The 24,966-nt window shown below is 36.6% G+C and overlaps 1 protein-coding gene across 1 annotated transcript in view; it reads left to right on the forward strand.

Moving 5' to 3' along the window:
• The window catches only part of LOC146004141 (mast/stem cell growth factor receptor kita-like), a 107,302-nt gene that overhangs the window by 75,640 nt on the left and 6,696 nt on the right, over positions 1-24,966 (forward strand). Inside the window, exons 14-20 of the mRNA XM_083142806.1 lie at positions 3,179-3,403; positions 5,340-5,532; positions 6,113-6,171; positions 12,896-13,053; positions 15,098-15,220; positions 21,082-21,211; positions 21,786-21,867. Coding sequence (XP_082998932.1) covers positions 3,179-3,403; positions 5,340-5,532; positions 6,113-6,171; positions 12,896-13,053; positions 15,098-15,220; positions 21,082-21,211; positions 21,786-21,867 — 970 coding nt within the window. The remainder of the gene's footprint in view (positions 1-3,178; positions 3,404-5,339; positions 5,533-6,112; positions 6,172-12,895; positions 13,054-15,097; positions 15,221-21,081; positions 21,212-21,785; positions 21,868-24,966) is intronic.

Raw genomic sequence — 24,966 nt, forward strand, 5'->3', positions numbered from 1 at the left:
TTTTCGCGTCGATTCAAAGATAATATAAAATCTTCATCAGAAAAGTATATGACTGACCTTTTCTTTTGAATTTTTCAAATGGAATTTTCCGAAACGAAATTACTTACACAAATGAGACGAGACATTGGGGAGTACAATGTACCCCTGTACTTCATAATTTTGTAAGAGGGAAAACTATACTTAAACCTATATATTAAGAGATTTTTGAACATAGAGATGATACTGAGACAGAAAAGTCTGTGTTTTCTCTCAAATTTTGAAACGAGACTGAAATAAATCTCTGCAAAATCAAAGCAAGGCGTTAGAACTTGATGTTCGAGATGATCTCGTTCGAAAGTCTGGTATCATATTTGAAGAAATTGGTAAAAATAAATTTAAATTACTGAGTGTCTTATCAGACATACCAAGCGTTTAAATTTATTGACTTCTTTTTTTCAAAATGTCGTGTATTTTGTTTACTGTAATTGCAAAGTTAATGCATTAGTAACAATTGTGAGCTTGTGCTGCCCGGTTAAATTTATAATATAATTCCGTATTTCGACGGTTCACAGCATCGAAACAAGATATAGAGCAGAAAAACGTTATTATGAAAAGTTTTGCTTTAATGACATATACGTTGTGAAACTTTGAGTGGTGACACAATGTACGTGTTGCTTGTACTAAACATTTCGTGGGGCAGGACGAGATATCTCACCTTGTAATTGAAGGGTCCAACTTGCACTGAGCTTTGGATTTCACTTTAAACTGCAGATTCAGTCCCGATTAGCCCATGAAGTGGATATAAAGTAATTACATAGAATAAGTTTTAACAACTCCTGAGTGGACACCGAAACAAAAGAAAAGCACAAACAAGAACGAGAAGGACCTCAGCACACCGGAGGACCTCCCCAATGGTGCAGTGGTAGCGCCATCGCCTTGTAATCAATTCGATACCTGCTGGAGGCAAGTGGCACAGTGGTTCGGATCCCGATTAGCCTAACTGTGCATAAAGTGGACTTAATAAACCAACTCAAACAAACTCAAACTCACCACACAGGAGACGAGATGAGGCTGTGACAATTCTCGACTCGTCTCATCTCGATGTCATTCCTAGGTCAAATGAAAGGTTCCCCTTTCCTAGACATTAGAACAGGGTGTAATTTGTAATTTTATCAGAGAACGAGAACTTACTTTTACCTAAGTATTAGATATAGTACTTAGAATTGGACATTAATCGCTTAAAATCTAATTTTGATATCGAATGCAACACAAACACAACACCATTTGAAGTTAAACCCTGAAGTCAAACTGGAAGAAAATTACATTAGTCAAATGAATGCAGGAGATAAATGAGACTCCTGCAGGTCCTTTGGTTTGCCAGTTGGCTTGTCAAGGCCACTGTGTTATCTAGACTAGACTTCATTCAATTTCTTTTCAAAGTTTTCTGCATGAAAGCAATGCACTAGGGGTATAAGGAAAGTAAAAGTATGTTTAAAACTTCTAAATTATTTTTCTAATCAGTTAAGGTTAGGTTTATGACATTTCACATTCGGTTGGTAGATATTGGTAGATTTTTGATTGAAATCACAAGGTCTTTGCGCAACATGGGAATGTTTGATTGAGTGATTTGGTTTGTTTACTTCAAATTCAGCCACTTCTTGCTAATCGCGAAGATGAGGATGAGTGATGGTATGATGAAATTGATGAAGGGACACTCACAAATTACGCCCATGCCCAGGTCGGGATTCGAACCGGGGACCTCTGGCGTCGTAGAACGCTATGTAATCACTCCGCCACGGGGGCTGGCGAGGTGGAAATGTGTTTTGGATTTTCTTCGTTGATGTGAAAATATTTAACTGTGACACGCACATGCTTTTGCTTACATTAGAGTTCACCTTTTCACGTAAACGAGGGATTGACAAGTCACCTTAAAACATGCATGTACGCATATATGCATTTAATACTACTAAATACGAAAAGAAACCTTGGCCGGCTCTTTATATTATCCACCGAAGATTAGAGAAATAAAACAACTTTTGAGCATTTGGCTTTTCCTTGCTTGCTCTGAGATCTGAAGGATTTCGGTTTTGTATATATAATGATAGTATTTTCAGTGCTTGAAGAACGTCGTTAGGTACAAATAATTATGTTACAAATAAATTCTTTGACAAATATTTTACAAACATTCCAAACTTAGACCTCTTAGGAGTTGATCGGGAACAATCTCAACTCAATACTTTTTTAAAAAAATACAACACCCTATAGATGCCTGAGGAAATACCGAATACATGGCTTCTAAAAGGCATTGGATGTGGTACACATCTGCCATAAATTGTTTAAAGATATTTTTATGCTTAGCTATGGGATTTTAAAATCAAATGAACTGAACTGATGTGGACTCAACTTCGCCCGACCCTGTGGCTGAGTGGTTAGCACATCGCGCTGCGATGCCAAGGGTCCCGGGTTCGAATCCTGGTCGGGCTTGGTTGTTTGTGAATGTCCATTCATCAATTTCATCATTTCATCACTCATCCCCATCTTCGCAAATTAGCCAAGAGGCACAAAACGCGAAGTAAAATAAACTAAATCAATCAATCAATCAATATAAGTATGATATATTCAATAATATGGTTTCTATATCCAGTTGGTGAGAGACTATTATTCCTGGTTGGGATAGCTGAAGATAGAGGAGAAGGTTGAATCCTCCTCACCCCCGTTATCTCACACTGGATTAAAAATCAATAGCTGTATCTTTGTTCACAATTTTCACATTTCGAACTCCTGATATTCCGTTTTGTTAAATTCAAAATGAGCCCATGAGGTCCAGAGCTTTATATTTTTCGGAATTGTTATCTGGTTAAAATCTGTTTTTAAAATGACCATAAATACTAAGGAAAACAAAGAAATAAAAATTATTTATGCCAATTTTTAATTAAAGAAACAGGAAATTCGTGTGCTGTTCTAAAATGGAATATTTCTGATGCCTTCACATTATACCTATAGTGTGTGTGTGTGTATGGGAGGCTGAATTGTGTACCCCCCAAATGAAAAGCGTTCCTGCGCCACTGTATACAGAGTATAATATGAGAGAAAATTTATGAAAATTTGCCTATGGGTCTGCCCCCCCCCCTCAAAAAAATTATTCTGGGTATGGGCCTGTTCCTGTACAAATTTAAACCAGCGTTGCTCTGTGTTTCAGGACGTCAACTTGGATCTGGAGCTTTTGGAAGAGTCTTGAAAGCCACGGCTGAAGGCATCGTTGAAGGGGAAGCTGAGACTACTGTAGCAGTGAAGATGATAAAGCCACATGCCGATCGCTCACATATGAAGGCCCTCATGTCAGAGCTGAAGATCATGATTTACCTTGGCAAACATGTCAATGTTGTAAATTTGCTGGGGTCCTGCACCACAAATTTAAGGAGAGGTAAATTGCCAGATGTTATATTTATTTATGTCTCATATGCAAATTAAATGTTATTTTGTATTTTGAGTGGAAATTCTTAGGTGGCAGATATGTTTGCTTGGAAAAATATGAAGGTATCCTTGCGTGGTTTAACATGGTGACAATGCAACATGGAGGGGCAGATTTTTCTAGCTGGGGATAGCATTCCCATCGTCTTGAAGTACTGATATTTATGTCTTCTATCCTCATTTTTCAGAAAAAAAAAATCTTCGAATTTTAGGTGCAGGAATATGCACAAAGACGTTCATATTTTAATCTTTGCGGTCTATATTTAAACATTTATAGGGTACATGTTTATTTGTTTACAAATACGGTATATGGTACTTTACCTTGCAACATCGGTAACTTCTGTCCTTACATTTTTTTTTGTCAATCAGTCTCTTCACTTTCAGCATCACTTTCACCTTCATTTTCTTATCAGGAAAACGAAATGTTGATTGTTGTATTGCAGCTACCGGTAATTTTGAGGAAAGTTAAGAAAAAATATTTACTCTTTGTAACTATCGGTATTAGAGACGGCAATAGATTCTATGTTGTACATGCATGAAATACGTATATTGTAGTATGCATATACATCGAATCGAAGATGCCATCGAATCTAAGGTGCACCTGAATTTTGGACGTCTAAAATCTGACAAAAACCTGCACCTTAGATTTGAAGAACTACAGTATATAAAAAGGAAAGTAAAAGTAAGGCTACCCTTATACATGTCATGGTTATGGTATAGGAGGAGGGAGTGTGAAATTAGGGGCCACACCTTCACAGTCACAACCATCTGTGTAGGTGATGTGATCAACACCATGCTCCAGCCACTTTTACCTCACTCCCCCAGGGTGACCCCGGTAACTATTTATTAGAGGTTGCGTAAACCCCAAAGCTGCTCCATTTATAACTTATGATGGGAAAATTTGCACCTCAAAATGGAGTTTTGGTCCCCGGCATGGCAGTCAGATTGGACAAGCCCAGCTCTAACTTTGATATGTATAAAAATATTTTAATTAGTTCTGTATGATATCTAACCAGATTTTATGTCAATATGTCAATATTAAATATGACAAAATTGAAAATAGCATGCAATATACAGCCTAAATATGGTCAATATATTTTGATAACTATAATGTAACATAGTCCTCCTCCGTGGCTGTGCAGTCTAAGGTGCTGTGCTTTGGCTACAACTGCAGGATGGCATGGGTTCAGTCTCTGGGTTTTCAGCTTGTGTAAAGGGCTGGTGACAACCCACCATCGTGAGGAAATTGGGGAGCTACGAGTGAGTACCATAACCCAGTCTGGGAAATCTCCTATAATAGTTGAGGGTTCGACATGCTGACCCTACGTCACCCAATTACCAGTTGAAGAACTCCAGACATCTAGATAGGAATGTGGGAGAGAGACTGGCAGTCGGGAGATAGACCAAGGCCCTTACGGGCTGTAGAGCCACAAGTTATTGTTATAATATAAAACAACAATACTATTATATTTCTGGATGTGAACCATGTTCATTCTGATGATTATTTGCAGATTAAATAAGATATAATATAATGTATCTCTCATCTTTAATAATAAATAAACAGTAATTTATTGATTTGGTTTATTTTACTTTTCTTTTCTGCTACTTTTGCCTAATCACAAAGATGAGGATGAGTGATAACATGATGAATTTGATAAAAGGACACTCACAAAGAATACCTGGGATTCAAACCCTGTCATCAAAGCTTGTTGTGCTAACCACTCTGCCACAGAAATTGGCGAAACAAACAGTAGAGTATATCAACTACTATCAGATAATATATGTAATCAAGGTCCTGTAGCTAAACAAAAACTATTTTCAAATGCAAACATTACTACGTTGTTCACTTCTGTTTTATATTAATAAATGTATTCGTTGTTGCATTTCAGGTGAACTTCTGCTAATTGTAGAATACTGCAAGTTTGGAAATCTACAGAACTACTTACTTCGACACAGGTCTGAATTCATCAGCCAAATAGACCCACTGTCAGGAAGATTTGACACTAATATTGGTAATGACAAAATAAAGGCTCTTGAACTACATTATCTGGAAGCAAGAGAGAATGCACTTCAAAAGGCAAAGTGAGTCAATGGTGCTGCAGAAAAAGTTAGTTTTGTATCTTCAGAGAAGGAAGAAAAAGTAAAAAAAAAAGCACAAATTAATTGCTTTTAATTCAAAAGCTCAAATTAATTTTCTTTTTAATTTCACCAGGTCAGTGATATCTAAAAATGTTAAAGTTGCTATGCTCTTGCATTTGAAAAAATAAACATGATGAAAACAGTATGTGTGTTTGTGTTTACATGTGTGTAAACAACATATATATTATTTACTTACACTATCCCACCAAGAAAATAAGTTGATATATTCTAACTTCTAGGATAAAAGCTAAATAAACAAACAAATTTATTACTAACAAGTTTTGTTCATATTTTGCTAGGGAAGAGTATGGACTTTCTTAACAAGTTACTGAAAGTTAGAAATAATTGAAAGATATGTTAAGTAACAGTTACCCACCCAGAGTAGCAACAATGATACACATTTATGTATACTATAAAGTTAATATTTTATTGATAAATTTACTGAATAGATAACTGTTACTTATATAGTGATTGGTTTGCCAATTAAAGTTCATTACGTGTAATAATGCTATGCTGCTTCTAGGTCCCTGGATACTGGAAGTACAGAAATGACTGATGGATCAAATAGTGCTTCAGTGACAGGTAAATACAGTCAGTTTATAAGAAAGAAATGTAATATTTTCTGAATATCATTTATTGTTGTTGAATAGCTTGAACACTGAAAACTGAATATAATGAAGGGTTCCACACAAATGTACACGAATATGACGAGACGTACAACACACATATGTCGTCTGATGACTCAGCTCAGACTCACACTGCACATGTGCACACTGCATGGTAACAAACTTAATGAGAATGACAATTCGTCTGAACATCATGGTCCCTCTTGGAAGATCAGCTTCCAAAATTAACATACACAATAATTATTACCCTTTACAATATAACATATTACACTTGAATACATAGATTACAATAAACACAAATTTTCTTTCTGGTTAGATATTTACACTTTCTCAACTGGTAGAGGTGCAAGCTTCATAATAGGCCTCTTCAGTTCACCGTCTTTAGTTTTCACAGTTGCAACTCGTACCAAACCATCTTCTCCTTTGTAAGTTTCGATAAATCTACCTAATTTCCACTTCAATGTGGGTACGTTATCTTCCTTTATCAGCACTAAATCATTGACTTGAAGGTTAGGCAATCTCTTCTGCCACTTCGGTCTACTTTGAAGTCCAGATACGTACTCCAAGTGCAATCTTCTCCAAAAATGCTGCACGATTTGTTGACACCTTTGTCATCACGTCAGGCGGTTAATCTTGCTCTTGGTGAAATCACCTTCTGGAATGTTTAGTAGGTTGTCGCCAATCAAGAAATGCGCTAGCGTAAGTGCTTCAGGTCATTGGGGTCACTTGAAATGGCTGTGATTGGACGAGAGTTCAAACAACCTTCTATCTGCACCAATACTGTGTAAAGCTCTTCGAAATTCAACACAGCATTGCCCACAACACGTTTCAAATGATATTTATTGCATTTTATGTTACTTTCCCGAATTCCGCCAAACCAAGGTGAGGAAGGAGGATTAGAATGTCCCTTGATTCCTTCATTTGTCAGATAGTTATGCACAGTTTCTCTATGGTTCCGTTCTCTCAAAAAATACAACATTTTATGCAATAGTTTGTCAGCTCCTACATACTGAGTACCACAATCAGAATACAGGTTAGCAGGTTTTCCTCTACGAAATATAAAACGTCTCAAACATGCAATAAAAGTATTAGTAGTTGCTGAAGATACAACTTCAATGTGAACACACTTAGTAGAAAGACATATAAACAAAACAATGTAACCCTTGATTGTTTTATGTGATTTCAAAAATCCAGACTTAATTGAAATGGGACCTGCAAAGTCAGTGCCTGGGTTAACAAAAGGTCTTGCTTCATTTACTCTAGGAGGTGGTAAACTTCCCATCAATTGTTTAGCTGTAGTAGCTTTGACACGTCTACAAATAACACATTTGTTCACTATGCTACGAACCATATCTCGAAGCCCAACTAATCAATATGTTTGTGTCATAATAGCTTGTAACAGTTGGGGATTTGCATGGAGATTGTTCACATGTTCATGTCTCAATAACAGTTCAGTAAACGGATGATATTTGGGTAACACTCTAGGATGTTTCTTAACTGAAGACACATCAGCATTATGTAAACACCCACCTACTCGTAACACACAGTTATTGTCAATGAATGGACTCAACGAAAGAAGTCTACTGGATGACGGGAGCTCTTGTTCTGTTTGTAAACAGTTAATCTGGCTCTCATATGCTTAACCTTGGGTGACCTTGACCCAGAACTCAGTCGCAGCTGATAACTCTTCGGTTGTGAACGTCTGCTCGTTTCGCTGCATGGAAGGCGCTCTACAGTTGTTTATGAATCTAAACATCCAAGCAGTAACATGTATTAACCTCAAGAAGGATGAAAATCTCTGCAATAACTCCTTACAGTCAGAGGTTGTAGCTATCAACACAAGAATCGTTGTTTTTCTTTCCTCCTTTTTCACTCCTTCACTTTCCAATGCAGACGATTCATGCATAGGCAACTCAGGCAAGTAAAGAAATGATGGACCATTCCACCATAAATGAGCTTCACACAACTGTGTAGGGATAGCACCATGAGAACCAATGTCTGCACGGTTTTCTTTCGAATGCACATGAAACCACTGTTGAGGATTCGTCATCTCATCAATGAGTGAAACTCTGTTTGAAACAAAGGTACTCCATCTTGATGGATCTGATTTAATCCAACATAAGGTGATCTGTGAATCAAACCAAAGGAAAATATCATCTATATGCAATGACAATGATGACTGCACAACACTAATCAATTCTGCTAACAACACAGCAGCACATAACTCTAAACGTGGCAATGTTACAGGTTTTATGGGTGTAAGCTTTGTTTTCGAAACTAATAATCTGACTGTAACAGTGTTGTCATCATTTACTGTTCGTAGATACACAATGGCACATGTACCTTTCTCACTGGCATCAGAAAAACCAATCTGTTGACACAAAGTTTGTTCTCTACATTTTAAGCATCGTGGCAACTGTATGCTCTGTAACACATGTAATTCAGCACAATGTCTTTCACATATTTCTCTTATGTCACTAGGAATAGGTTCATCCCAATTTAACTGTTCCTTCCACAGTGATTGAATTATTATTTTAGATAACATAGTGACTGGGGCTAGTAATCCGAGTGGATCAAAAATGCGAGCTACCTCAGACAACAATAACCTTTTGGTTAATACAGGGTGTTCACTAGGTGGGTTAATGATGAAACTCAAATGAGCAGTATCCAGGTGCCACACAAGGTCAAGAGGTCTTATGAATTTGCTGTTATGGATGGAAGATATTGTTGGTTTCTCTCGCAAATGTTCAGGAATACTGTTCAACACGTCAGCATGATTCAACGTCCATTTATGCAACTCAAATCTACCCTTTCTCAACAATTGTGTCAATTGTTGCTGCATCTCTATTGCTTCTGGAACACTGTCAGCTACACTGCATACATCGTCCATATAAAACTGTTGCTTTAAGACTTCTGTTGCAATCGGGTAATTTTCACCTTCATCGTCTGCTAACTGACGCAACACTCTCATAGCAAGAAAAGCAGATGGTGCCGTACCATACCTGAGCGTACTTGAACAATAAACAATCACAGGTTGATTGGGAAACTCTCTTCACAAAATTAATTGGTAGTCTCTGTCCTGGGGATCCATTTTTATCTGGCGATACATCATCCGAACGTCACTCGTCAATGCAATAGGATGACCACGAAAATGTAACAAAATGGATAGTAACTTTGGCTGTTGTTTACCTCCATTCATTAACACGTCATTCACGGGCACGCCTGTGCTAGTTTTACTCGATTCATTAAAAACTACTCTCAGTTTCGTACTTGTGCTTGTCTCCTTTGTTATAGAATGATGCAGAATGAAATAAGAATCAGCGGGGGGTGCTGGGTGGTTCGCAGTCCGCCACTGGTGTCCTATGATTCAAAGCAGTATACTCCTGCATGAATGACTTGTATTGTTCTATTCTCTGTCTATCAACTCGAAGCCTACGCTCTTGACTAAGCAAACATTTCATCACCTTATCCTTTGAATAACCTAACTCATCGTGGGTAACCTTAAATGGTAAGCGTACAACGTACCGACCATCATCCTCGCGATAATGTGTTCATACGAAATGTTCCTCGCACAATTGTAATCTTGACTCGGCACTCGTAAGTTAGGAATCTCCTCCAATTCAAAAAACTTATTCAGAGTTTCATTCAGATCATTTTCTTGTACAACAATGTAATAAGAAGACAGAGATTGTTGAGGTCTTTGTTGAGTAGTTTTGCCACAAACAACCCATTCCAAGCGGGTTTGAATAGCCACGGGTTCATTCATTCTCCCCTCTCTTCTTCCACTCATTAGTAACAATGGAAAAAGATCAGCCCCGATAAGCAACTGAATAGTGTCAGGTTTGTGATATGAAGGATCGACAAGTTCAATGTTACGTAAATGTTTAAAACTCAGGGTGTAAGGTAAAAATGCTTGTGGAACTGAGATGGATATTTTCTATACAATTAAGGGCGAACAATGATAGGATCTGTCCACGTTTTTAGAGAGTATGTTCAAATCAACAGTAGAGTGTGAATTGCCGGCATTTACACCCGAAATTCCAGTAACCGACACGAACACTTTTATATGTTGCAAGCCTAATAATTAGGCTGCATTCTTGCACAAAAAGGATTTTTCACTAGCACTATCCAAAAGTACTCACAGGGAGTGAAGCTGGTTTTGTTTATCCTGTACTCTCACAATAGCAGTTGGTAACAAGACACGTGTTGTGTCACACTACGTATCAGATGTTATGTGCAAGACCACTTGCGGCGTTGCAACATTTTCACTTACCTTAACTCTTCGCGAAGTTTCACGATGGATAGACGTGTGGTGAGACTTACCACAAGACTTACACAAGCCTGATTTACACTTATTCACAAAATGGGAATTATCTAAGCAGTTGAAACACAAGCCCCTCGATTTCACAAACACTTCCCTCTCTGGGACAGACAGACTCATATATTCTTTACATTTATGCAAAAAATGCGATTCTCGACACATAGGGCAAGAGGACAACACGTGAAATGAATTAGCACTGCTTCTAGCACTGGGTTCACTGTGGGAGGTGGGGGTTTCCTTTGGGATCCTGGTTTCGGGTCCTTGGAAGATGCAGATGCTGTGAGTGCTCTCGCTCTGTTGTCCAGGAAGCCGCTCAGCTGTTCAAAAGTAGGAAGTTGCTCGGACGACACGCTCAGCTCCCATTGTTGCCTTGAAGTACTGTCCAATTTCTCCACTGTATGAAACACTAGGATAGCATCCCAATGCTGCACTGGAATGTCCAACACACGTAAAACTCGAACACATTCTGTGGTTATGTCAACAAGCTTGCATAAGCCGACAGCAGACTCAATTTGTAATGAGGGTTGAGACACAAGATGCTTAATTGTGTCGTTCACTAGAGCATGTTTCTGTTCATATCTATTAGTCAGAATGTCCCATGCTTCTTTGTAATTCGAATTAGTTATCATTATAGACTGTAACAATAGCGTGGGTTCACCACAGATGATCGATTTCAAATACTGCAGTTTTTGCGTGGGCGAAAGTGACGTGTTGTTGTGTACGGACGCCACGAACAAGTCTCTAAAAGAAAGCCACTGCTGCAGATTTCCTGTAAAAGTAGGCAAATCTAACCTTGGTAGACGCACATCGCTCACTGCCTTTATCTCGGTTGCTGTCATGGTAGGTTGCTGTTTACTCACGATGTATAACTTGGACAATGCTTTGTCCAGTCTGTCCTGCACTGAACCAATTTCTTCATCATATTGTTCAAACTGTTCATCGGTGCACTTTTCTGAGATTTCACGGATCAGTTTTTGAGTGCCCTCTGTCAAATGTAAAGCTTTGTCTATGTACACTAAAACATTACCTTCGGTGAGATCATCTGCCGCAACTTTCTTCTCCAAACGTGTGACATCACGTTTGAGAAGACGTTTGTTTGAAAGTATTTGCTCCATATTTTAGTCTCAGAATACATAAAGTACATACACTAAGATCACAAATCACACCCGGCAAGGATATGGTGCACTTAATTGATGGTTAGCACAAAAATACGTGTCTCTCGAAGTTCAAGCACAAAGCCGTTAATAAAGTGCCCACTTTCTCAGCACAATGGATGACCAGGCCATAATGAATCAAATCAACCATTTATCCGGGCACAGGAGGACCATGAATAGCTTCCTAGTTCCTGGGTGTGTGGTTTCGCGTATGTCAGTTTCACAAAGGTACAAATGAAACATATATGTAGATTAACTTATACTTTAATAACGTGAAGCATGTAAATAACACTGAATATAATGAAGGGTTCCACACAAATGTACACGAATATGACGAGGCGTACAACACACATACATCGTCTCATGACTCAACTTGGATTCTCACTGTGCATGCACACACTGCATGGCAACAAGCATAATGAGAATGACAATTCGTCTGAACAGTTGTCTAAATCAATTTTTTTACTTGCGATTAAAAATTTAACTGAAAGCAGATATTTCAGAAAATTACAATTTTCATGTTTCAAGTAGTGCATGAATTGTAATGTATAGTTAGTGGAACTACCCAGGCTATGCAGATCATAGCTTGCTCAATGTTTTCAGGAGCAATATAAACATACTATTATTGCAATGCACTAAAACAATTCTTGGTCTTCCATGCAATTAAACCTTGACATTGTTTGTAAATTGTTAACATGTTGATTGTTTCTACTTGCAATGTAAAAATGCAGCCAGCATATGCAAAGTTTCAGACCCTGTGTGTAATATTACAAAAATAGAAGGGAAAATGGAAAATTCAATCAAAATAAGAATCAAGTATTTTGCAACATAATCATATTGTCAATGGTTTTTTACACTTAATGACAATATATAATAAGTTTTTACTTAAAATGAATTGACAATGAATTCTTGTTCAGTTACAGCCATTTTTAAACATTTTGAACAATAATACATGAGTGGAATGCAGATGTGAGAAATGTTGGTCACCAATAGTAAAAAGAAAGTTCTATTGGAATATCTGGGAATAATGTCACACCTCAAAAATAACTTTTCATGCATTATTGAAAGTTGTATTGATTTCTACTGTAAACATCTCAAGGCAGCCTTATTCTTTTCTTATTCCAACTATCTCTTTTCAACAGTTTCATGACTTAGTACATCTAAGAAATCCAAGACAAAATATTGATATAATTTTAACATTTCAGGAGAAACAAATGTTAGCATAATGAGTGATAATCAGCCAGAATGGAGGTATAATTGCAAGAGTGATTACAAAGGAGCTGTTCGACCACTGTGTACACGTGATCTGATCTGTTGGGGCTTTCAAGTTGCTAGAGGAATGGCTTACTTAGCATCAAGGAAGGTGAGTTATCATAGACTCCATAGCCAGTCTACATGCCAATGAAGTGAAGAAAAATGTTTAAAATGGTTAACTCCTGTAATGCTCTTAATTATACATGGTGAGCCTAACAGAAATAGACAGATTAAACGTTATATAAATCAATAAGCATTTAGTACTGATTTATAGACAAAGTCTTCAAGTTTATGATCTCCTCTTCCCGTTTGTTTTCATGACGTCAGCATCATGTAAGCACCCTTGACGTCAGTCGAGCAATTTGGCCAACATGCTGAGACGTATTTGGGCAGAACTGGACTATCACATTGATATCTCTCATGTTACAAAAGGGTCACACATAGAACATTTGTAACTTAGCCATGTAAACTTCAGGACATACTCTTCCAACCATATAAGAATTTCAGCAATGTTATTAAAACTCTTGTTTCTGTAAAACCTTGAAACTGTCTATATTTCTTTTAGGTTCACTCTGTGTTAGAAACATAAGAAAATAGTGGGAAAAAAATGTACAACTTGTGGTACCATGGAGAAAAAAAGGAGAAGAGATTGTCCTCCACCAATTAATTTATCCTAAAAATCCTCTTCCATAAAATGGCTCCAATAAGGGAAGTTTTTGAACAGTTTAATGCTTGTTGTAATGTGGAGAATATACTACCATTGATGAAATGCTTGAACTCTTGAAAAGGAAGATGCAGCTTTAGAACTTTGGGCAGCATATTAAATGTAAGCCTGCTAGGTATGGATTTGAGCTTGAGTATTGGTTTTAAGTCCACTTTATGCACATTAAAGCTAATCGGGACTGGACCTACAGTTTAAAGTGAGATCTGAACCCCTTGCACCTCCACCAGGTATCAAACCCGAGACTGCTAGGTATGGAATAAAAATAAACAGGTCAAAAGACTGGCTGAAATCCTAGAATACTATACAGGAGAACAGGCTGCAGAGGAACTTGCAAATCCTGTATGATGCAGTTTTGCAGCTGGAAGCAGAATAGGAAGACGAGATTCACTTGTGCAAAATGAGCAAGTTGTATCTTCAGAGTCAAGTTCTGTACAGAATGTCCCTTGAATGATGCAGATATATCTCATTGTGATCAATCAGACCAAGAGTGGCATGAAAAATGAACAAGATTTTCAAACACCAGTTACTTTATTTGCAGAAGAAAATCGTATTTCTAATTTTATGGTTGCACATGCAGCATTGAAAATTTCTTATTTTGTCCTATGTATTAATTTTATTAACTAAAATGTATATTTCACAGTTTTATACAGTCTCAATTGTTTATAGATAAAAATTTAATCATAATAATTTAGGGTTTGGTGTTTTAGTTTTTAATTAAACATTTTTTTAAAATACATTCACCAGCACCATGCACGACCAATAACATAGTTTTTTTTTGTTTATGAAGGGTTAAACATAACAAGAATTCTGCAATTTATTGACGTTTGAACCAGTTAGTAAATGAAATTTATTTGCTGCTTATATTTGTGTTGTGTGTCTGTGTGTATGTACATGATCCTGTCTCCCTCACCAATTCTTAATGATTTCACTTTGAACATTATAAATATACTTCAGTGATCTCTTTTCACACAGGGTGTAATAGTGTGTGTAAAACATATCAGTTTATTTGATGTGCTTTTAAATTTTTATGATGCTGGGATCTTATAGTTATTCTCTGTTATAAATTGGAATTATAATTAGTCAATAATTTTTTTAAGTCCACTTTATGCACAGGAAAGCATACACTGGACTTTCAGTTTAAAGTGGAATCTGAACCACTTGTGCCTCCACCATGTATTGATCCCAAGATCAATGACGATGTTACCACTACACAGTTGGGGAGGCTCCTAATTAGTCAATAAATGTGAATAATATTTTTAATGGTTGACATTAATAACTACATGTTAAAACAGCATTCTTCCTTCCTGATGTATCCAGCAAAATGTATTACCTGTATTCTTATATACATATGTATGAAAAACATTAATAATACTGATATTGTGTTATTGTACTTCATAAATTCTGCAAAAACTGCTACCTCTAATTTTAGGTCCTCCATGCTGATCTTGCAGCTAGAAATATACTTTTGGCTGAAGGAAATGTTGCCAAGATTTGTGATTTTGGCTTAGCAAGGGATATGTACAAAACTTACAATTACAAGAAACAAGGAAATGTAAGTTTATAAGTATCCTATTTATAATTTTATGTTTAAAAAGTATTAAAATGAAAACCAATTCTGGAAAATAAAAGAAAAGAGTGATTTTAAAATGTTAAACAGTGCAAGAAATTACATAAACATTGCAAGGAATGAAGACAATAATTATTGAAGATTGTAATGGGGTTAGCAGAAAGATATTAATAATATATTCCTGGTTAGGGCTGGAACATTGGTATTTACCAATTGGAAAGGTAAATAAATTTCAGTATATATCAGGTATTTTATTTCCCTATGCATAATGTGGGTACTTATTCCAAATTCTTCACAAGATTCTATTATTTTTTAGCCCCTATCCTTTCAATAGTTCTATTTTTAAGTTCTGATTACTAAGTGATTAAGCATTTACTATGTCACTACATTCCAGTATATTTGAAGTGTCTGAGTATGCATTTCCAGTTACTCAAAAACATAGGTTATGATTCCATCGAAACGTTTATTTCAAATAGATGTTTACTTGAACAGCTCATTTTGTTTAATTTTTTTCTTGCATATTAAAATCATTGCTTGAAGTGGTGAGATGCAGGGGGATGCTATCCTCCTCCCAGGTATAAACATTTCCATAAAGCATGCCCCCACCTGCTGCATTGTTTCCATGCTGATCCATGCAAGCATCCCCCTACTAGTAATTTCCACTTTGTGCACTGATTAAAATATTCAAATTTTCAACATTTCAATTGTTATTTTTTTACTTCCTTGCCTTGGTAAATCGTAACACTATTTTTTAATTTTTCAGGATCAATCTATAAAACGTTTCTTGCATCAATTAGGTGCTAGTTTTCCAAGGTTTTGCACAACTGTAGTTAAACCTTTAACTTATATTTTTAAATGTAACAATCTCCAAAATACTTTAAATATACATTAACAATTTAAAGTTGCTACCTTCCAAAGAATTATATGCATATCTACTGGGTCTAGTATAAACCAGTGCTGGCTGGCAACTAGTATGATGGGTAGTGCCAACGTGATCAAGAAATCTAATAATATTTGCTAGCATAAGTCATAGAAATCTATTGAAAGAGGTAATTTTAATGGAATTTTGTTTACCAAAGTTGCAGATAAAAATTCAGAGTTCCTGAGATTGGTTTATTTTACTTTGCATTTGTACTACTTTTGGCTAATCGTGAGGATAAGGATGAGTGAACCATCACAAAGAACACCAATGTTCAGGCCAGGATTTGAACCCATGATCCCTGGCATCATAGCATGATGTGCGGAGGTCGGCCAGAGTGTCTAGGAAATAAATGCAACTATTAAAATTTCGAAGCCTGTCACCTTTACCATTTTTTTGATATTTTTAAATAGAATTGTTGTTAAATCTGGCATGGGACAGCCAAGTTGTTTAACTTTTAATTTAATATCCTATAGTACCTTGGAAAACGGTGTATGTAATAATGATCTAATCTGACTCATCTTTACTAACTACCCTTCCTTTCACACACCATCGGACACTTTCACTTCACTAAAAAAAAAAAAACACCGAACAATTAGACACACCTAGTCGAACACGGTATTCTCGCCTTGCTTTGTTTATAATTTGCAACCCCAGCATGGAAGACAGTACATCAATAATCAGTGTTACTAACAACTGAAATATGATTATCTGCTAAATGAACTGTAGATCTGCAATTTTTAAAATTCAATGCAAGAAATTGAATTATATCTCCAAGTAAAATGCTTATACTCAGTGGCGGATTAAGCTTCCTCGCCGCCCCTAGACACAAACTTAATGTGCGCCCTTCTCAAAAAAAAAGTAGTAACTTATTTGCAGTATTTTTACAGGCTAATATAAAAATTAGTGAACATACTGAAAAAAAAACAAAGGATAAAAATCAATAACAAACATTTCATTTTCTGTATGTGCTATACCTAAAATTATGTAATGTATTGAGAAATTAAATTCACCACTCACCAGTCATAAATGAAACCGCTTCCGCCTCACTTTGGTTGCTGCAAACTCATGTATAAGTTCTTCAAAGTTGATGTGTACATCAGTCAAGATGTCTGCTCCGATGTGGAGAATAGATAACTCGTTCAGTCTTTTATTACACATGGTTGAACGGAAATAAGTCTTCAGTCTTTTTAGGACCAAAAACGAACGTTCAGCTAAACAGTTTGTTACAGCAGTACACAAAAATATTCTTCATGCAATGTCCACATTTGGAAACACAGACTGCAGATTTTCTTTCCGTGTAAAGGCTAACATTTCTGCTGGCGATTCACAGATTCCTCTGGTCTTCAGAAACCCCGCAAAATGCACACATTCGTTGGGAAAGGTTGATTCCAGATCAGTTTCATATGCAGCCTGAAGGTTAGCTGCCCGTTCAGAAATGACACAAGAAGAACTTTGCAGAAGTTTGTAGAACTTTGTAGACTCATTCAGACACCATTCGGCAGGATCGTCACTAATGAAATTTGCACTCTCACTGTCACAATCAGGAACTCCTACGAACTGAGAGGACACTACACTACCTCAGGTGCACTTTCTTCCTCCACTAAACCCACAATATTTTCGACATTTTGCGTTTCACAGAGTTCACTCGATGTAGCAGCTTCCACTTCAATTTTTGAACTACTTTCGGAAATCACTTGTTCCTTTTGCCTAAAAAAAGTGTCCACTGTACCAAGCTTTTTCTGTAAGGTTGCTTCTCTTTCATGCTTTTCGTTTGCAAGTTTACGATAAGCCGCCCCACTTAACTTTGTTTGCTTCATGCTGCCTGCTGCATACAAGAAAGCAACCCACCAAATCTCAAACACACTAGCAACAAACTGAATGCACCAGCCAGAGAATACAGTAAAACATAAACTATTTGCGGTCCACGCGAACGCTGTACTCTCTCACTCACTTATCAGCCATGTTTATGTGTTTATTTTTTTTAAAGACTGGCATTGTTACAGATGCGAGTTTCAAACAATGTATTCTTTCCTTAACAAACGCTTAGTGGAAGATCGAGGGCTATGTATTTACAAAAACAAACCAACAAAGGCTGGGCGGCTTGCATTGTCATTGTAAGCCATAAAAGGCACAGCACGGGTTAAAAACAAATCGATTGGCGCCTGAAGGAGGCAGAGCATACAAAACATTTCTTGATAACACATAAATCCGATACATCAAGGTTTATTTCGTATGAAGCGAAAGTGCTGCAAACCGTTGATTTGAAACATTGGTTTCATAGGTCTAAATTGTCACTGTGTACGTAAGACACCTTTTTATTATTCTTGATATTCTGGAAAAAATATTGCCGCCCCCAAGAGTTGCCGCCCCTAGGCACATGCCTAGTGGGCCTATTTGGTAATCCGCCACTGCTTATACTGATAGATTTTCTGTGTGATTTTTTACAAATATTAAAGTAAAAAATCCGCTGGTGATGCAAATTCCCTTTGATATTTAGGCAATTTTTTGTACAGAAAATGTCTTCAATGTTGTCAACATCAGTTTCAACACGTGAGTGTCTGTGTGCATGAGAGCAAGGGATATATCTTTTCTTAAGGAAGAAATTGATAACAAAAAAGTCTGGATGGCTCTTTAGATGCAACTATCTAAATGGTTATATAAATTTGGGGAAGATATTACGTTCGTTCTTGCCAAGTATGCAGGAAAGTATCTTTCCTTGCAAATTACTTCTCCAACGAGTATTACAAATTGGTCAGGATTAGTCACTTCTCTCTGAAGTTTGCAACTATGTCAACACAATGTGAAAGCTCTTGCGTCCGTGCCGGCTACCACTGGGCTACCACCTCCTTGCTCGTTAACTTTGGAGACTTTTTCATGACTATGCTGGCCCAGAGCAAGTGAGAAAACAGCTGGGGATGCGGCGCATGGATTGAGGCAGCCGTAAGCTTGAACGCTTACGAGATTCGAATCTCCTCGTTCGTAAATGTATTAATTTAACTATATTTTGGCAAAGCAAGTGCTTTTTCTTTTTCTGAGGGTTGAGCCATGGCACGGTGGCTCTCCCCTTAGAGCCGCCGCTGGTATAAACTATCACTTATTGTGTGCTGCAGAAAAATGTCAGTTCATTTAAAGAAAGACTTGTCCTGAGAGATTTAGTTTCATAAAATAACTTTGTTGAAGTAATTGCTAGAGTAGAGCATTAATTCATTTGTTCTTCTCTGTTCTCTGCTCGAACATTTCAATAGTCTCTTCCTTTGTTCTTTGTTAAAATGCCCACTAAACACACTTCTTCTATTAAAGGCTTCTTTCACAATCACTATTCTTCCTTTGACTTTGTAGCTCATATCACCGTTTATGATGCATTCCTGATTCCAGGTATCTTGTCAACTTTCCCAATTCTTTCATCTCGAATTCTCATGTTCATTCCCTTGATTTGTCTTGTATAAATTTACATTAATCTTGAACTACTCACAGTTAGTATTGAAGTCTTCTGCTAACAAGGCCATGTCCTCAGCAGTCTTATACATTTTATTCTTCTTTCTCATATTACATCCCTCCCTTATTCTGGAAACAGTTTTTCCCTAATTCTCCTAAGTAGATGTCAAATAATGTAAGTGATAGGCAACATCCATGTCATACTCTTCTCTCAATTATATTTGCTTTTGTCATCTATTCTCCTACTCTCACTTTGACTTATTGTTTCATGTAGAGATTGCTAATAAATTTCTTCTCTTTCCAATCTACATCAATTTCCTTCAGTATCTCTGTTAGTTTCATTTAATTCACTCTGTCAATGCTTTCTCCAGATCCACAAATACTATAAATACTTCCTTTCATTTCTCAAGATATATTTCACCAATTACTCACAATAATCCACTTGTATCACTTGTCTCATGAAACCAAACTGTTCTTCTAACTGTTCATCATACAAGTGTCTATTTAATGCTCACAGGAGAATTTTCACCAAGTGTAATATCAAGCAATTTGTCCTGTATTAAGTACATCTCCTGGCATTACTTTTCTTCTGTAAAGCACTAAAGCTGTATCCATGAAGCCTTTGGACCAATCATCTTTCTCGTAGGTTTCATTGCATTAGAGTAAAATCTCCTTCTATCTATCACCCATGCACTTGATTAGTTCAATGGGGATCTCATCCACTCCTGTTGTTTTCCATTCTTCATTTCTTTCAGAGCTTGCTACAATTCTTCCTTCAGAATGAAAGACAATTTCTCATCATCAGACACATCCATCATTTTCTACAGATGAAATGTCTACACAATTACTTTGCCGTATAGTTCTTCTACATACTTTTCCTATAAATTCAGTAGTACTAGTTAGTCTATGATTTTGCACTCTTGGTTATCTCCTATCATCCATATTGTTTTTCATATATTCTCGCGAAGTCCAAACACTTTGCTTCATCAAATCATACCTTCCTTTTTTTTTACTGATGAGTTAGACAAAACTGAAATCGATTCTTTTTTTTTTTAGTTCCTCAAGCTCAATTTCTTCACATTTTTGCCAGAAATATTCTTCTTTACCTCATCACTCTCTCTCTCTCTTCTTAACTGGTTATTTAGTTCCTTTTTCCTTCTGTGTTCACATTATTTAATTTTCTTCTTTCTTCCATCTGCTCAATGTATTTGTTGTGTTGCATAGTAACCTTTCTTTCTCTTCTGCTGATTTATGTAGAGAGCTTTCTATGCCATACAAAATCTTATCACTAGCTTCAGCGCTATCTGTTAATTTAGTAATTTCCTCTTTGCAATTTTCTTCAAATTTCTGTCTAATGACCATTATTTTGAATTAATTCTTAGCAGAAATAAAACCAGTGAAAAGTTGAAATTATGCTTGTTTTATTTGTAATTTTATGAATTAACTATTCATGACAATGATAGACATAATAAATATTATCTCTCTACAGGGTCCCTTGCCAGTCAAATGGATGGCAGTTGAATCTCTGCGAGATAGGGTTTTCTCCACTCAATCAGATGTTTGGTCTTTTGGTATAGTTCTGTGGGAAATGTTCTCTCTTGGACAGAATCCATATCCAGGTAAATGACAGTTTCAATTCATGTTTCTATGAGACAAACACAAGCACTCATGATTTGCTGTCAGTGATGTATTATATTTAACTGAAAATGATATGGATGGTTGACTTGTTTTGATTAACATGAGTCTAGTTTTCATGGTATTCACCTCAACTTTCAGTGTGAAATTCGAATTATATACTGTTCTACAGCGCTTGGTGGAAAATGTTAGTTTGGGGGATGTATGGTCGAGCCTTGGGTTTAGGTGGTGCACCTAGTTTAAATATGGTAACAATGAGATAGATGGCTTGGAAGGATGCTTTGCAAAAATTTTGCTAGAAGGGAGGACCATCCCCCAACATTTCCCTTCACACTTGAGCACTGCTGCTGTAACTGTCTCAGAAAAATGCATGGTATAATTAAGAATTTTACTTTTTCTTTGTTCAGTGTAGATGAGGCTATAAGGCCATACTCATAGAGGGCCCATGTGTTTAAATAAAATACAAGAAGAGAAAAATCTTTTAAAATGTGTTTCAACAGCTGTAAGCATGGCATCTATACAAGAAGAATTAACTACATTATGTTTTCTTTGTAATAGGTATACCAGCAGATGACCAATTTTTTGAGAAGTTAGAAAATGGATACAGAATGAGGAAACCAGTTTATGCAACAACTGATATGCAAGTATTTTACAAATTGCTGCAATAGTGTGTCCATGTTTGTGTGTGTGTGTGTGCGTGAGAGAGAGAGAGAGAGAGATAGAGGGGGGCATGAAATATTGCTTATATTCATACCAAATGTTACATACCTAGGTATACTTATAAAAAAAGGAAGGTACTATAGACGTTGCCAAGTAGAAATGAATACTGTGAAAATCAAGCAGAAGTACAGGGTGTTCAATTTAAAAATGGACCATGTTATACCAAAACTACCACATTTCTACATACTCTTGAACATCTTCCATATATTTCCTGGGTAGCCTTAGTAACACTTCTCTCAACACCTCCAGCGTGTATGTGGATTGGTTCTGAAGATGCAAGCTTCTCAGAAACTTCATAAGAAGAAGTCACAACGTGAAAAGTCCCGGGATTTTGATGAACATAGATTTTGAAGTTAACCCTATTACCAAAAACTCTCTACAGCATGTGCATAGTGCAGTATTGTATCCTGAAAAATTGGCCTGGTAACAATTCTTACTTATTGTATGTAATACCCTGCATTTAGGTTAATTAGATATAATAGAAATAAAACACAAAGCTGGCAAGCAAGTAAAACAAAAAGAGGAGTCCAACAACTTCAAATCTTCCAGTAATTTTGATATTTTCATAAAATTTCCCTTTTAACCTAAAATTGGATCTGGAATTCCCTGCACCAAGCAAAATGTATCTACATATTGCAACACTTCCTCTTCTAATCATGGCACAGAAATAGAAGGAAGAAGCAGTTTACTTCACCAACACTGTTTTCAGCAGTAAACTGACAATGCTGAGCCACATGTTCTTAAATAGCCATGTATCTACTTTCTCTTCGGCTCCAAATTGAGTATCAGTTACCAGTTATTGTGAATGCAGAAAAATGTCAATGTGATGGTTCAAGCTCACCCTCCCTGCATACAACCAGGTAGGAAACCAGGTGGTCATAAGGGTGTATTGGACAACAATCAGTGGCATACATAAATCAGTCTTGTAAGTTCTTTAAGTAGTGCACTTAAATTTAAATTCTTCTTTAAAAGCTTGTTTACTATAAAGTTAGCAATTTTCCATATATGAGGCTACATATATAATAAATAGATGAGAAAAGTTGGTTATACTGGTGGTAAACATGCTAATATTGAGAATACGCCACTAGCATGCAGCAGTCAATAGTGTAGCTTACAAGCTAACATCTTCTATGGTCATGGTTTGGTGTGGTAAATGCAGTCAAGTCACAACCTATGTTAATGAATGCATGTTTTTTTTTTTTTTTTAAATTGGGCCAACATATATTTTTTTACATTGGGCCAATGTATGGTTTTACGTTGTACCAATGTACTGGAAATGAAAGTATAGATAAGTTTGTGTTCTGATACATACATCATTTATTGTGAGGCCAAATGTAAACAATGGTACAAATTATTTGTGAAAATAAAAAAAATACACAGCACTTTCTCAATCACATTGCATCTTTGTTTTCAAGGCACCGTACCTTCAAGTGGTACCACAGAGGACTTTCTGTTTTCCACCTTTCATGGAATCCTTTATCTAACCACCTTCACAAGAATACCTGTAAGAATGTTGTTGTACTGCTACAGCTAAACAGACAAACAATAAGCAATTCCCAACACATCTTTCATCCATGGCAAAGGAATGGTGAGTGCCTGCAAGTTAAAAATAGCTTCTACTTTCATTAACAATATAATACTCGGTGGTCCAAAAGTATGGAGACACCCAAATAAAAGTTGAATGACATACTGTTCCACAAAACTAACACTGCAGGTTTTTAATAGGGGTGGGGGAAAATGTTATAGGGGATATGACGATGATGGCCGCCACCTTGAATTCAACTTCAAAATTTTAAATGGAGATGGAGTGATATGATATATCAAATCAGACTAGAATTTCATGAGAAATGCAGTGATGAAGATTATTTCGACATATCTTTAACCAGTAAAAAGTTATGAATGAATTATTGTACCCATTTGCTCCTTTTCCAGGTGTCAATAAAAAGTATTAAAATGGCTCTAACGTGTCAGGTCATACTGACGTCTAGGGAGAGAAGTTTGCATGCCATTTCATATGATTTTGATCATGGATATTCCCAAAGGGTTGAATTTTGTGACTGGTTTTCTCCAAACATTACGTCTATTTGCCAACCAGCATAAAGCCAATCTTTCCCACGTAAAAACTGACATTGGCCCAATGGTGTGGTTGCTGTGGAAAGTACTACATTTTTCCTGTAAGGGGTGGTTTGACCTTAGCAAGTATATAAGCAGTCAGAATTAAGGCACATGGGGATCTGATAGTGTACACAGAAATAATTTTCAACAAGAAACACATACTTTTCAACACTGAACTACAGTACTTTGTTATGAAACAATGATGCCAGGAAGTGTGCACTTGTTAATCTTGAACCCTCTGCACTGAGCCACAAAACTCATGTTGGTCAAATAAAACTCATTCATTCCACTCCATCAACGGGTTCCCTGCTTTCCATGCTGCTATATGTTTCTTTCAGTACACAACAGTTTTGATCAGCATACAAATGGGAAGAAAATGGTTGAACTGGTCCACTTTTGCGTCAAATTCATTGTAAAGTTTAATGTTGCAAACAATATTTTTCTGGGAAATATGACTGTACACTTTTATTAAATCAAATATTACTGAAGGTACCTTTCTACAGCTTTGGACGTAATGCAAAGTTTGCTGTAAATAGTGCAGTAAATGCATTCTTTCATAAACTCATTCATAATATAAATAAATTAAAGAATGACTGAGATGGTGTTATTTAGCACTAGTTTTTAAGTGGCTCATTTATTAAAGTTTTAATACTTTTGTGTGTAACATTCAATAATGCACCAATGATTATTTAATAAAAAAAACTTGTTCTTAATTCTTCTTCTTCGTATGGTGCTACAGTCCACTCATTAACGTTGGCCTCCTCTGTGATTTGTCTCCATCTATCTCTACCTTTTGCTACAACTTTCCAATTTCTATACTGGAGCTTCCGAACATCCTCATCCACTCCATCCACCTATCTTGATTTAGGCCTTCCTCGCTTCCTCTGCCCACCTGGCCTATCCA

This window comes from Lepisma saccharinum, chromosome 21, assembly GCF_977018435.1.
Source record: "Lepisma saccharinum chromosome 21, izLepSacc3.1, whole genome shotgun sequence".
NCBI lineage: Eukaryota > Metazoa > Arthropoda > Insecta > Zygentoma > Lepismatidae > Lepisma > Lepisma saccharinum.